The following is a 12,602-nucleotide window of genomic DNA, read 5'->3' as shown; positions in this document are numbered from 1 at the left end:
TACAACTAAATACTCGCAATAACCTAATATTACGTAACATTGAGAATTTACCCGTTCATAAGTATCTTGTAATGATTCGTCGATGCAGCCGGAGAAATTTGGATGAGCCCACTGTACACCAGATTGAATCGTTTTTGGTTCACAAAATCTGAAAATATTATTAATTTAATATAATTATTTAATTTGTAATGTGATAGTTTTGTTACGAGGCAACATTTTTATTATTTCTTTCTTATTAAGTATATTAATAATGCGTCATGTCTATAAATAAACTGTTAAATCGGTACAAAATCAGAAAGTTATATTCATGTTTTATTTTGGATAAAATATATTATGATCATAATATACCTTGTAGTTTCACCAGTATATCCAACTGGGCAGTTAGCCACAGTATGAGCACCTGGCGCGGTTTGAGGCCATCGAATACCATGAGAGGGTTCACTTGGACACACATCTTCAGTTGGGCTCAGTGCCCAAACTGTGACGGATTTAGAGTTGGCGCCGGCTGCTGATGACACTTGACAGCTGTATTCACCGGATTTCTATAAAAAATAATTTTAGACTGTTATTCGTAATGCTAAATTGTACAATAATTAAAACATACACGTACGATATTAAGGGTGCCAATAACAAAAGTAATTTTTAATTCGCACAGAACACATATAAATATGACATCTCTAGAGGGAATTAAACGCTTACAGTAATATACCACCGACAAAATAATACTCAAACTTTTTGAGTTTGAGTATTAACTTTATTCATATAGGTAAAAAGGTACACTTATGAACGTCAGAAAATAAATTAAATTTATTGTAAATTTATATTTACTACCAGTTCGCAAGTCAAGGGCGTAGAAAGGTCAAAAGAACTGGCAAGAAACTTTCCACCACTCTTGTTATTCGCTAACTTTTGAGTCATACAAATTGTTTGAACTGGAGCAAATCCATGCCAAGGATTAGGTCAAAGATCATTTTAGTATACGAAAAAATTGTAAAAATCTCTATTTATTAATTTACGTTTAACGAGGGCTTTGAATTTATTTAGTGAAAATTCTCTAATTTCGCTTTGGAGTTTGTTGTGAAAACGAAAACAATTTCCATATAAGGAGTGGTTTATCTTCTGGAGCTAATAAAACGGATTTAGAAACGAAACTTAGCAAAAGCTATGACTCCCGTATGTCAAAATCCAATTGAATTCACATAGTTCGGTAAAAAATACATAAAGTCTATATCTATTAGTTTATCATCCGAGATACTGTTAAGGATGTTTTGTTTTTGTACAATTACCTTATTAATTGATGCAAAATATTCAAGGACATTTAATACCTAAGTCATACAATACATACAATCTTACTTGTGTGACTTCACAATTATTATACAAATGTATAACTATAAGCTACTCTAGAATACGCAGCATCACAGAGTGAGTATTAATCAAATAATTACCAGACTTAAATCGTAAGTGATTATTTTAAAATAAGGAATGATTCCGCAAATTTGGCAAATATTATTTTTACCTGAACGTTATATAATTTAAGTACACTCCCAGCGGGATAAAGATCCTCCCAAACTTCTCGACCTGGTGCCAGGGCAAGGAGACTTTTCTCTCGGGCCCAACTAAATCCTAATGTCCCATGCATCCTTCCTGCTCCGGCCAAACACGTTATACTGACATTGTCACCCTGAAATTTTGGATTCCAATAAAAACGTGCAATAACATCTCCTTTTAAATTTATCGACTAATTTATGAAAATTTAGTAACAACAATAATTTAAACCTTTTAAAGAAAACACTTTTTCAACAGATTGAGGTTATGTATTATTATAAACTTATAATTATTTTACATAATAATATAATTATAATTTTAACATTCGAATCCTAGATACAGAAGTTTTTTTTTGTCCAAATCGGGCGCGAGATTCTAAATTTTTGATATTCCACAACCTTAACTTATAGTTAGGATCTCATGTTGTTTCCACTAAAATTAATTTACATACATTTCACCAAAATGGGAGTGACAACTTAGTAGAAGAAAGTAAATACGCCATTAAAATTTATTTAGAATTTGTTAGTATGTAATTTGACAATACGAAAATGGTACGAACATCTTACTTTATTCAGTGTGAGCGTGGATGGAACAAGGATGATATTTGGTGGACGGAAAACTGTAATTCTCAAGGCACTACACCTCCGTCGACCTGCATCTTCGGCTGCGCAGGACCACTTGCCACTATCCAGCTTCTTGGCAGACGACACCCCTAGTACTGACATACGGCGTCCTAACGCGTCTTCTGCGACCGTCCGAGTCCATATACCTCTATAAAGCGTTTATTCGATACACTTTTATTAGTTTAGGGTTAAATTTTTTGAACAGAGATTTAGATATTAATTAACCAAAAGTCGATTTATTTTTACTGAAATTTTAAAAGTTATTTTCTTAAAGAAATATTAAATATGTTTTTTTTATTGAGAAGTTGCTTTTCTGTATTCGTTTAAAACTACAATTCAAATTTTAGTTAGAGTCACAAAAGTGAAAAGAGTATAATTGATAAAATATTCACGACATACCTCGTAGTACCTTTGAAGTTGATTTTGACTCCATCTTTATACCACGTGAAAGTGATACTAGGTGAGCCATAAGACATACAACTCAGTATGAACTCTGCACCTTCCCATACTTCTGGATGTTGATTTATTATTAATTTCTGTAATGATATAAATAGCTGAAGGAATAGCTATTTTGTAGTTTACGTACCGCAAGAGTACCGTAATTTATCGTTTCGTATTTTAGGCAGTATTGGTTTAGTGCTAAATTCAACGATAGGCCTTAATTTATGTAACGTGGGTAATCTAATTTATAGTTTTAAATGTATTTTCTTTTAAAATAAACAATATTGGAAAGGTGTGGTTACAGGTATGTACTGTTTTGTGTTACTTAATCAACCATAACGTTTTGGTATCAACAAATACGCCGTTAAAATAGGGAAAATAATAATTAATATTTGCGGACATACTACGTAACTGAAATCTTATATAAAACATTGGGTAATTATTAAAGATATAGGTTTTATAGAAAACAAAAATAAATAGGCGAAAAATTTAAGATGTTGTTGTGTTGATTTAACTTAAAAATATTTTTTTTATCAGTGAAAAGAACGGAAAAATATCCATTATTAACTAAATATTTTGATATTAAAAAAATCAATAGGTGAAAGTTGCATTTAAGATAATATTTTTTTTAATCAGTGAGAATTTCAACGAAAAAAATTCTATTATTAACGAAATATTAAGGCTGATATACAAGTATTGCCGTTGATATGTCAACGCGTAGTTATCAGCTCATCACCACAGAGCAGCAGCAAGCCACGCGTCCAATACCATATAGAATTAATACTAATAACTGTTGGCTTTCAATCATTAGCCATATAACCCGATTATCTACAATTATGGTTTTGTAGTTTGAAAATGGTATGTGTTTTCAAACCAGAACCAGTTTTGATAATAAAGGCGCTAACTCAAATTAACGAGATAAATTTCTGGCTTAACGCCAATTGTCATTAAGACACTTCTCCAGGATTGCACGTTGGAAATAATTAAACTTTCTGGGCGTTTCAAATGGCTGTACATCGGGACTTTTATTGTATCCGCGCTTAAAATAAGTACCTGTTAAGCTTTGTTGTTTCTCTTTATTAAGCTTTACACAAGTATTTTGTTGTATAGTAAAATTATTACAAGGAACTTTGTATGTGTCGTCATCTTAGATTTTATTATTTCATAATGTGGAGTGCAATTTAATAATATGGTAAATATGATTTATTAGGTATTCAATAAAATTAAAAATAGTAAAGAAAAAAAGGAACCGACTTCAAACACTACTGAACTATTTTAACAATAAAATGCGCTGCTGATTTCGTGGCTCAACGAATAATTATCACAATACAGCTAGTTAGCAGTTAAAGGCATGCGGCAGGCAAGCGTGCATGCCACAGGGACCAAATTTTTTAAATTTGTTTTATTTTTCTTTTTATTAATTTTTAAGTATTTTTATAATTGTTAATACTGTATATGTATAGTTAGGTTTTAATAAACGAATCGACTTCTTAATAAAATATACCTGATTTCAATATTATAAAAATATTTGAACACATTCTTACTGAATTTCCATCACGTGCTTAGATGCCTCAGATTGTGATACCTAAATATTGTCCTCCAACAACACCATATATTATAAGTTTTTACTTATCAGTTTTCTGATAACTTCTTTCTTTGAAGATGTTTCAAAATAGCCAACAAATTTAATCCCACTACATGCATACATAATCCTACGTATTTTATTGATGTGGTTACGAGCTTAGTCAATGGTGTTAATATCGATTTAGGTCTGGGCCTCAAATTTCAGTATCTGTTTCATGATCGTTTGTTAACTAATAAGCAAGTAGGTAATCAGCCTGTGCCTGACTGACTGACTTTTTGGGTCTAAGGCAAGCCGGTTTACTCACGATGTTTTCCTTCACCCTTCGAGCAAATGTTAAATGCGCACATAGAAAGACAGTTCATTGGTCCAAGCCAGGGATCGATCGTACGACCTCAGGGATGAGAGTCGCACGCTGAAGCCACTAGGTCAACACTGCTGTATAAAAAATTAATAAATGCGTAACTCACATGTAAACTAAGTGCAGGTTGCATTTCGAAGTGCAATGTCACGGGCAAGAGTCGAAGCGAGAGCGTGCCGCGTGACGCAAGTCTTGCTAAAGCGGTGCGAACTGCGCTGGCCTCACGCCTTAATCCCCAAATACGCAACCATACAGTGCGACTGTCATGGTATGCTGAACTGGAAAACAATACACATTAACTATTGTAAAGGGGTAAAAAAATACGTAGTGGTGATCAATAAATCCCCCCAGCACACAGGAGTATCGGTTAATGATTTGTGATTTTTTTAAACAAAATATTTTTATAAGTTCTTACCTTATATTTAAAACTTCGATTTCATCATGTAGAGTTATGTTTGATGCTCGTAGATAATCAGTTATCTGTAAAATGTATGTTATCCATCCAATAATTAATATCTTCTGGTTCACGCGTTAAGCAATATTAATCTACTATTGTCTTTTGTTAACATAGCTTTTACACATTGAAAGAAAACAAATAGATTAATATTGATAGAAAACACTTTTTAACCGGATTAAATCTATTTGTATTAATTAAATATTTGTAATAATAATTAATCTATTATTTACATAATTTTAAATTTAATTTTTCCAACGTTTCGGGTGCTTTACAGCGAGCGTAGTCACGGTGGTGTATTACTATAAACTTATAATGATACAAATAGCTTTAATCCGGTTAAAAAAGTGTTTTCTTTCAATATTAATCTAGTTTCGGTATAAGACATTATGGTTCTCTGTATCTGTTTGTTATAGGCAAATAATATGCCTACTAACATCTACTGTATCAAGGTTTGGTTTTAAAACGTGCCTATGTTTTAAAACCAAACCTTGTGCCTATGTTTACCGTACTAGCTAGTGTAAGTGGCACAAGGAAAATCTACTCTTCTTTAGACTTGAGAGCTACTAAACGAGCCGAATTATACAAACAAACGAAGTACCTGCTCAGTGACTTCATTGGTTATATTTGCGTTTCCGATATCTGCGATCTGCAGTTTTGTTTCAAAACGAGCAGAAACTGAAAGGAAAGTTAGCATATTAATATGGCAGACTTGAACTACAGTCCTACATTGCTCTGGCACGTAGTGAAAGTTCACCACATTTGACATTTAGATAGTTCTCATACAGTAGCCAATAGATAAAAATAAACAGTAGGTAATAATAAAATACAATTTTTTTATTATTATATAAATATATATTTTTTCAAAAATCTCGCAATTGACAAAAAGGATCTCAAAATATTACATACTTTACAATATATCTTGCAATATGTTTTTTATATCTTCGTATATTTTACAGGAAAAGATATAGGTAGTCTTTCCTACAACTTTAGGCCGTGAGGATAAAGTTCAAAGGCGCTAATTAAAGATTTCAGTTGGCGTTGGTAGATAATGCCAATGACCCCAGAGTTGGTGCTTTCCTCGCTCAACGAATAAGTATAGTTTTACAGCGTTCAATGTTTGCTAGCATTAAAGTAACACTACTATAGGGACCAAAGATTTATTTTAGTTTTCTATTTATCTATTTTTAATAATTATTATGATTAGTATTAAGGTTAAGATTGTAAGCAATCTAATAAGTTTAAGTTTTTATCTTATAGTTATTTATCTTGAATTTAAAATTACAGACAAATAATGTCCCAACGTTTCATCTTTTCTGTCCCAATAACTCATACTCACACGTGTTTTATTCCAGTCAAGTGTATTATAAGACAGGATTTGACAATGGTTTAACTGTATGTAGTAACATTGTACACTTTAGGTATTTGTATGCTTCCCTTTAATCGGTCCTTGTATGAATTTAAACTGTGTTTAATCAAAAGTCCTACCGAGACCCAGTATGTATCCACTCCTGACAATCAAAGTTTGAGTGTACGTGGACATGGCATAAATATATAATACACCAGCGACTTGCACCGGCTTTACATAGCTTACTGTCTCCGTAAACCTTGACAGCCTTTCTCTTGAATCTATTGAAAATCCGTACAGTAGTGTTCGAGTTTACGAAGATACAGTTGCGCCTCTTTAAGTCTCAGTTGCACTAAACAAAGTCTCCAAGACTTTGTTTTATAATATAAATGCATATACATAAAAAATATACTCACCGCTATCATTGTCTTTCGGATTGCAGTCACAATTTTTTCCTTCTTTACAGTTTTCTGAGCATTCTTCGATTCCGCACTCTTTAAATTGTAATAGAAAAATTATACATTTTTAATAATCTAAAAAAGTATTGGTTAAAATTCATAGTTTCAATCAATTTACGGTTAACATAGTTAAAACTTTATAGGGACTAAAGCTGAAATATAATATTATAAACTATTTAATACGAATTATTATTATAGACCGTTTATACAAAGAAATCAATCAGTTCAATATATCTATATTCCACTATTGAACATCCCCGTGTAACAAGTAAGAATTTCTTCAGAAGGAAAAACATTGACATATGACAAATAAAGTATAAGAATGCCTCCAAAAATTATTGAATCAATGTAACTATGTACTTTTATAAACATCACTATATATATTTTATAAATTATCGCTTATGTCAATATATCAAATATGTCAATTGTCAAAACCACTAGTCTCACTTCATCTAGCAAGGTGAGTTCGAGTCAAAATCCATTCATGTCCTGATGATGACTGACGTCAAATGACTTGTCCCATGCTACTAATTTAATCTCCTAACTATTAAAGATACCTATCGTTCGTCCTACATCAATAACAGACTCGTTAAACTTAGACGAAACAATACGTGTGCAAGGTTTATTACTGCGGTGCACCTGTTCGCTAACTTTCTCAACTTCGCAACTAGACATGTGGCTCTTTGAGTTATGTGTGGTCTTATATTACTTTTAGTTTAGGCGAAAATTTAACATGAACAATCGTATTTGCTAAAATACACGTAAAAGGCAACAATGACGACGAAAGCCTATGCATGTATACATTCTTTTATTTTGATTCACGACAAAGTGAAAAGACTGTTAAGTCAGGTCTTTATAGGTATTTGGATATACGTTTCGTGATCATTTGTTTTGATGATAATAGGCAAGCAGCCTTCTGTGTCGCCGTCGACTATATTTTTGGTTCCAAGGCATGTCGGTTTCCTCACGAAGTTTTTCGCGTACGAGTGAGTTTTAAATGCGTACAGCCGAGGTTCGAATCTACGACATCAGATATTAATATTAATGTGTTTGTAAGAGTAATATGATGGTACTAAAATATAATTTTATGGCCCAACCCCAGGACGCTTACCTGGCAATTTTACCCACGACACAAACGGCTTTTTAAAAATTTCGTACCGGACATTGAAGCTCACTTAGTCGGATACGAAACTCCAAATCAAAGATCAATGTATACATTTATATGATGGTCTTTTTACCTTCTAAAAAAACGATAAAACCTCAACAATAATATTGGACAGCTAAAATATACCTGGAGCGGCTATTTCTGATTCACAAAGGTCGCCAGTGTAGTTTGGCGCACAGATGCAGCTTACGGCGGCTGGCCCCATTTGCCTGAAAATTACAAAGGCTTTTACTATTGGTGCCTTAGTCCTTTAATTTGGGGTCAAAGCTTGATGCTCTGTATATTCATGGTTGCTTTTTACCAAGAGGATTCTTGCACTAAATAAGAGAGAGTATGAAATAAGATAAAAATATCTCAATACGAACGGAGATCTCTAGCTGGTGTTACATTATTTTGCAAATTGTTGAATGGTCAACAGAAAAGTATCCTCTTACAGAACATGAACATTGTCCCATTCCCAAGGTTCAAAATCAGCAGAATTCTCCATATTCCGTCAGAAAATACCCACCTAGGCGCTGTTTTACTAGTAATTTTTTGCTTATTTTTAAGCAAATGAAATAAATAACGCTACAACTTTTTTTAGGTTCTGGGCCTCAGGTGTTTGTGTCTGTTTCATAATCATTTGTTAATGGAATAGACAAGTATCAATCAAGCCAAATCAAGCCTTCTATGCCTGACGCCGTTCGATCCAATGTTAAATGCGCACATGGCAAGAAAATCCATTGGTGCATAGCCGGGGATCGAACCTACGACCTCAGAGATGAGAGTCACATGCTGAAGCCACTAGGCCAACACTTCTTTTCATTCTTAAGAAAAACAGAAGTAAAATCTAAAATTGGAAACGTAATATTTTTTGTTTATTTTTGTAACATTTAAGTTTTCCGTAATTGTCATGTATTTTAGAAAAAATAAAGATATAACTGCTGATGTGATATAGTACTGTAGATATACCATTATATATAACGTGGTGAATAAATAAATATCAAATCTATTGTAGTGCAACGATTTCATACGTACGACCAACACTGCTATTTTAATTTCACTTTGAAATGCGTATATACACACAAAAATGCACACAAAATATTACAGCAATGGCTTTGTTTCACAAGTAAGTTATTTATATTTAATTATCTTGTAAAATAACTTTATGCAGTCTTGAATGCGCAACCGTTTTTGACAGGACTACACACCAGCTTCCCTCATAAAAATGGTCTAATGTTATTATGAATAAATTTATAACAAAGTAAACCCGCGTCTAATAAAGAGTTTGAATGAGAAATAAGAGCGGCGTGTAACTCGGAAAAGTTAAATACAGAATGGCTGCATTCTTAAGGCTATTAAATTTAAACTTTAAACAAAACTTCGCGAAAGCGCCACTTATTTTCATAATGCTTAATTCATAGTTGTTGCGCAGCAAGTTCGCTAATTGTTGGTTAAAAAGTTCACTTTAATATTTTCATTTACTTAAAAAAATGAGGCAAATAAATCTTGCAATTAATTCAAAAGTTAAGACTTTATAAAGTTTCAGTGGAAGGAAGATATAAATTGTGTTACCTCTCTTCACGAGGCAATTAACAAAAAGTGCTTCGGAGTGCTTTAAGAAAATGCGTAACTTTGTCTTAATAATTATTGTGGCATTAATAAAGTAAAACCCTAGCGTGAAACTTCTTTTTAAATTTCTAACGAAGTCTAATTCTCTTCTAATTCTAAGTCTAGTTCTAATTCTCTTTACTATACCTATTTCATGCATAACGAACACACATGTTCACCTTATATACTACGTCGAAAGGAAAGAAATTAAATAAATCGAGTCCTAGAGTTATATATTAGTGTGCCTATTTTGTTTTTTTATTAGTGTCAGATACACAGATTTTCAGTGACAGCAATTTAAAGTTGTACCCAATTGTGTTTAAAGAGATTAAGTTTTTCGTATTTATTTCTTTATGTATGTTGCGTTAATCAAATATTTCTTTTCCTTCTATTGTCTTTATATTTTTACGCATGTGTGCGTGTAAGACCTCATGTATGCGTGTCACACATGCCGAATAGTGTGATGACGTAATAGAATAGTGACGATACATGTATGTATTAAAACCTCGAACAGCGCTCCGTAGCAGTATTTAAAACTAATCGAATGATATTTGGTTAACTGTTTCCGTATAATAAACCAAATGAATGTTATCTATGTGTTCGCTGTCAAGAATGACATAAACGTATCAATCTAACAAAGCTATGGAAACGTTTGTGTTTCCGGTTTTATTTATACTCTGTATAAAACGGTTTTCGGCCCAATTTATGATTGCAAACCTTTAACACGATAAGCCCCCAATTATCATTACGACTAAATGGAACAACGAGATTTAACCGCATCAAACATTTAGTATTTCCTAATGAACCAATTAAGGTAATTATGTAAAAGTTGTTTTACAGGACCTATGTTATTGACGCTGTATACATATTTTATAGGATGTATCTACGCAGTATGTTTCTAAGTAGAATTTTAATTGTACCTTACCTGCATATTCCTTTATTTTTGCATAAGTTAGATGTGGTAGGACACAGTGGGCCGACACCACAGTCGGGACCGGAATAGCCCTCGAAGCATGAACATGAGAATTCTCTGTAAATAACAATATATAACACTAAGATATCCAAATTAACATATGTTTTAATGTAATTCAAGTAAAATTGTGTGTCTAGCTAGTAATAACCTATTTATTCTACCTCGTAAATTATCTGAATATCCAAACGGTACTTTTATTTGAGAGCTCTTCTGAAAAAACTACTGTAAGAAGCAGTACAGCAATGCTCCGCGTATTTCAATTTATATACTAAAAGACATTTATCATTCTAGAGAAAGAGGAAAGTTGTAAAAATGTAGACGCAGCGCGCTGCGTGTTCAAAAATCTAACTTTATAGGTTTTAAAATATCGCACACGTGCAAAATCAAGGTGAACCGGCGTCAAATAGAACAAAGGCCAAGCTTATATGTCCATGATTTGCATTATATAGTCAACTTACGTAAAATCAGAAGATGCATAACAATGTCCTAGCAAACGGCATTCAATTGCGCTGCAGGATGCCTGTGCTTGGGAGGGCGTTAGGGCGGGTGGCCGCACAGCGAACGTTACATTGAGACCGAACACCTGCAGAAGGCCCAATGCTCGTAGCTGCGTGCCTTCTAACCGGTCTAGTGTCAGCTCTACCACCAAAACTGGACTTTGGACCTGGTAATAAAACAAATTCCTATTAGGAAACATTTGTTTTTTTTTAATTGAAACTTAGGTAAATAAAATGTGGTTTTTATGTCATATAACAATGTTGAGTTTGTGATTTATAGGTAAAGAGATTCAGCTTTGCTTGCTTGCTTCCTTCAGATACCATAATAATAATATTAGTTATCAGTATCTATCTTTTCCCCAACAATACTGCAAGATACAACAGGCATTTGATCTTGTTAGTCAGCGTCAGAGCTAATGTTCTAATATATGCTGCTATGCTATGAAATGATGCTATAGTACAGGACAGGAAGACCCTCTTGGTAGAACCACTTTTTCTTAATTTCTTTATTGTGTATTTTTCTATGTTATAATAATTATTATTTTTGTACTTTCATTTATTTTTGTTCAGTGCCAAATAGAATATTTCACTTCATCATAATTCTTTGCAAAAAAGTACATATCATCCGTCTACGGAAAATATTAACATTTCTATTGTACCTTGACTCAAATTATAAGAACTTTGAGCAAAATTCAATTTTCTACGAATATTTTTCAGACGTTGAATACTTATCGGATTCCGTCGAAATGTTTGGTTATTGATATTCGGTCAGTTGCCTCAAGATTCTATTAATTTTAATGTGCCATTCACACCAACGAAATGGTCGTTTAGGAATGTTTACTGCGAATTACTTTCAAAATATTTACTGTGTTCTCGAACGGTAGGTAAGAAATATTGCTTAAATATTCGTAGATTTTTAGTTATTTGGCAACATTTCTAGTCCATTAAACCGTTTATTTTTTTCTTATAATTAAAATCTAGCCCTGTCAATCATAAAACATTAATCTTACACAGTTCTTTAGAGTGTGTTAAAACAATTGCATATAACTGTTTGATAACACAGTATTATCATTAAATAAAAGGAGAGTATTCAGTACTACTCACAGAATCAAACATCCAGACGAAAACAACATAAAATTTAAATTCAACACGAATTTGTTGAAAAGGATGAGTCCTAAGAAATCTTTTGTGAACGAAATGCTTGTGGCAGTTTTCTTGATTTAATTTAGAATTTATTTCAAGAATGTTTCAGACTTTATCGTCTTGGATACAATTTGAGCATAAACTTTAATGATAGTTGATGTTCATTTGACATTTATTATATTGAAATAAATAAAAGGGAATAGTTGGAAGGTTAAATGATTTAGGAGTGGATATGTGGACTATTTGACCGGTTCAAAAACACCTCCAACAATAGTCTCATAATAAATTAATTAATCAATGGCGCAACAACCTTTTTAGGTCTGGGTCTCAGATTTCTGTCTCTGTTTCATGATCATTTGTTAATCGAACAGGCAAGTAGGTGATCAGCCTTTTTGTGCCTGACACACGCCGTCGACTTTATG

General features: G+C 32.8%; 1 protein-coding gene across 2 annotated transcripts in view; it reads right to left on the bottom strand.

Annotated features, from left to right (window-relative positions):
• The window catches only part of LOC123718599, a 69,783-nt gene that overhangs the window by 8,665 nt on the left and 48,516 nt on the right, over positions 1-12,602 (bottom strand). For both annotated transcript variants that reach the window (XM_045675252.1, XM_045675259.1), the window contains exons 3-14: positions 10,999-11,204; positions 10,493-10,597; positions 8,104-8,186; positions 6,771-6,848; positions 5,608-5,684; positions 4,968-5,032; positions 4,662-4,830; positions 2,568-2,704; positions 2,112-2,316; positions 1,517-1,681; positions 349-542; positions 52-148 (exon numbers count right to left, since the gene is read on the bottom strand). In XM_045675252.1, the coding sequence (XP_045531208.1) occupies positions 52-148; positions 349-542; positions 1,517-1,681; positions 2,112-2,316; positions 2,568-2,704; positions 4,662-4,830; positions 4,968-5,032; positions 5,608-5,684; positions 6,771-6,848; positions 8,104-8,186; positions 10,493-10,597; positions 10,999-11,204 (1,581 nt within the window). The remainder of the gene's footprint in view (positions 1-51; positions 149-348; positions 543-1,516; positions 1,682-2,111; positions 2,317-2,567; positions 2,705-4,661; positions 4,831-4,967; positions 5,033-5,607; positions 5,685-6,770; positions 6,849-8,103; positions 8,187-10,492; positions 10,598-10,998; positions 11,205-12,602) is intronic.

Source organism: Pieris brassicae, chromosome 2 (genome assembly GCF_905147105.1).
Source record: "Pieris brassicae chromosome 2, ilPieBrab1.1, whole genome shotgun sequence".
In the NCBI taxonomy this organism is placed as follows: Eukaryota; Metazoa; Arthropoda; class Insecta; order Lepidoptera; family Pieridae; genus Pieris; species Pieris brassicae.
Note: the sequence above shows the minus strand (reverse complement) of the source record. Positions and strands in the feature narration are given on the sequence as shown.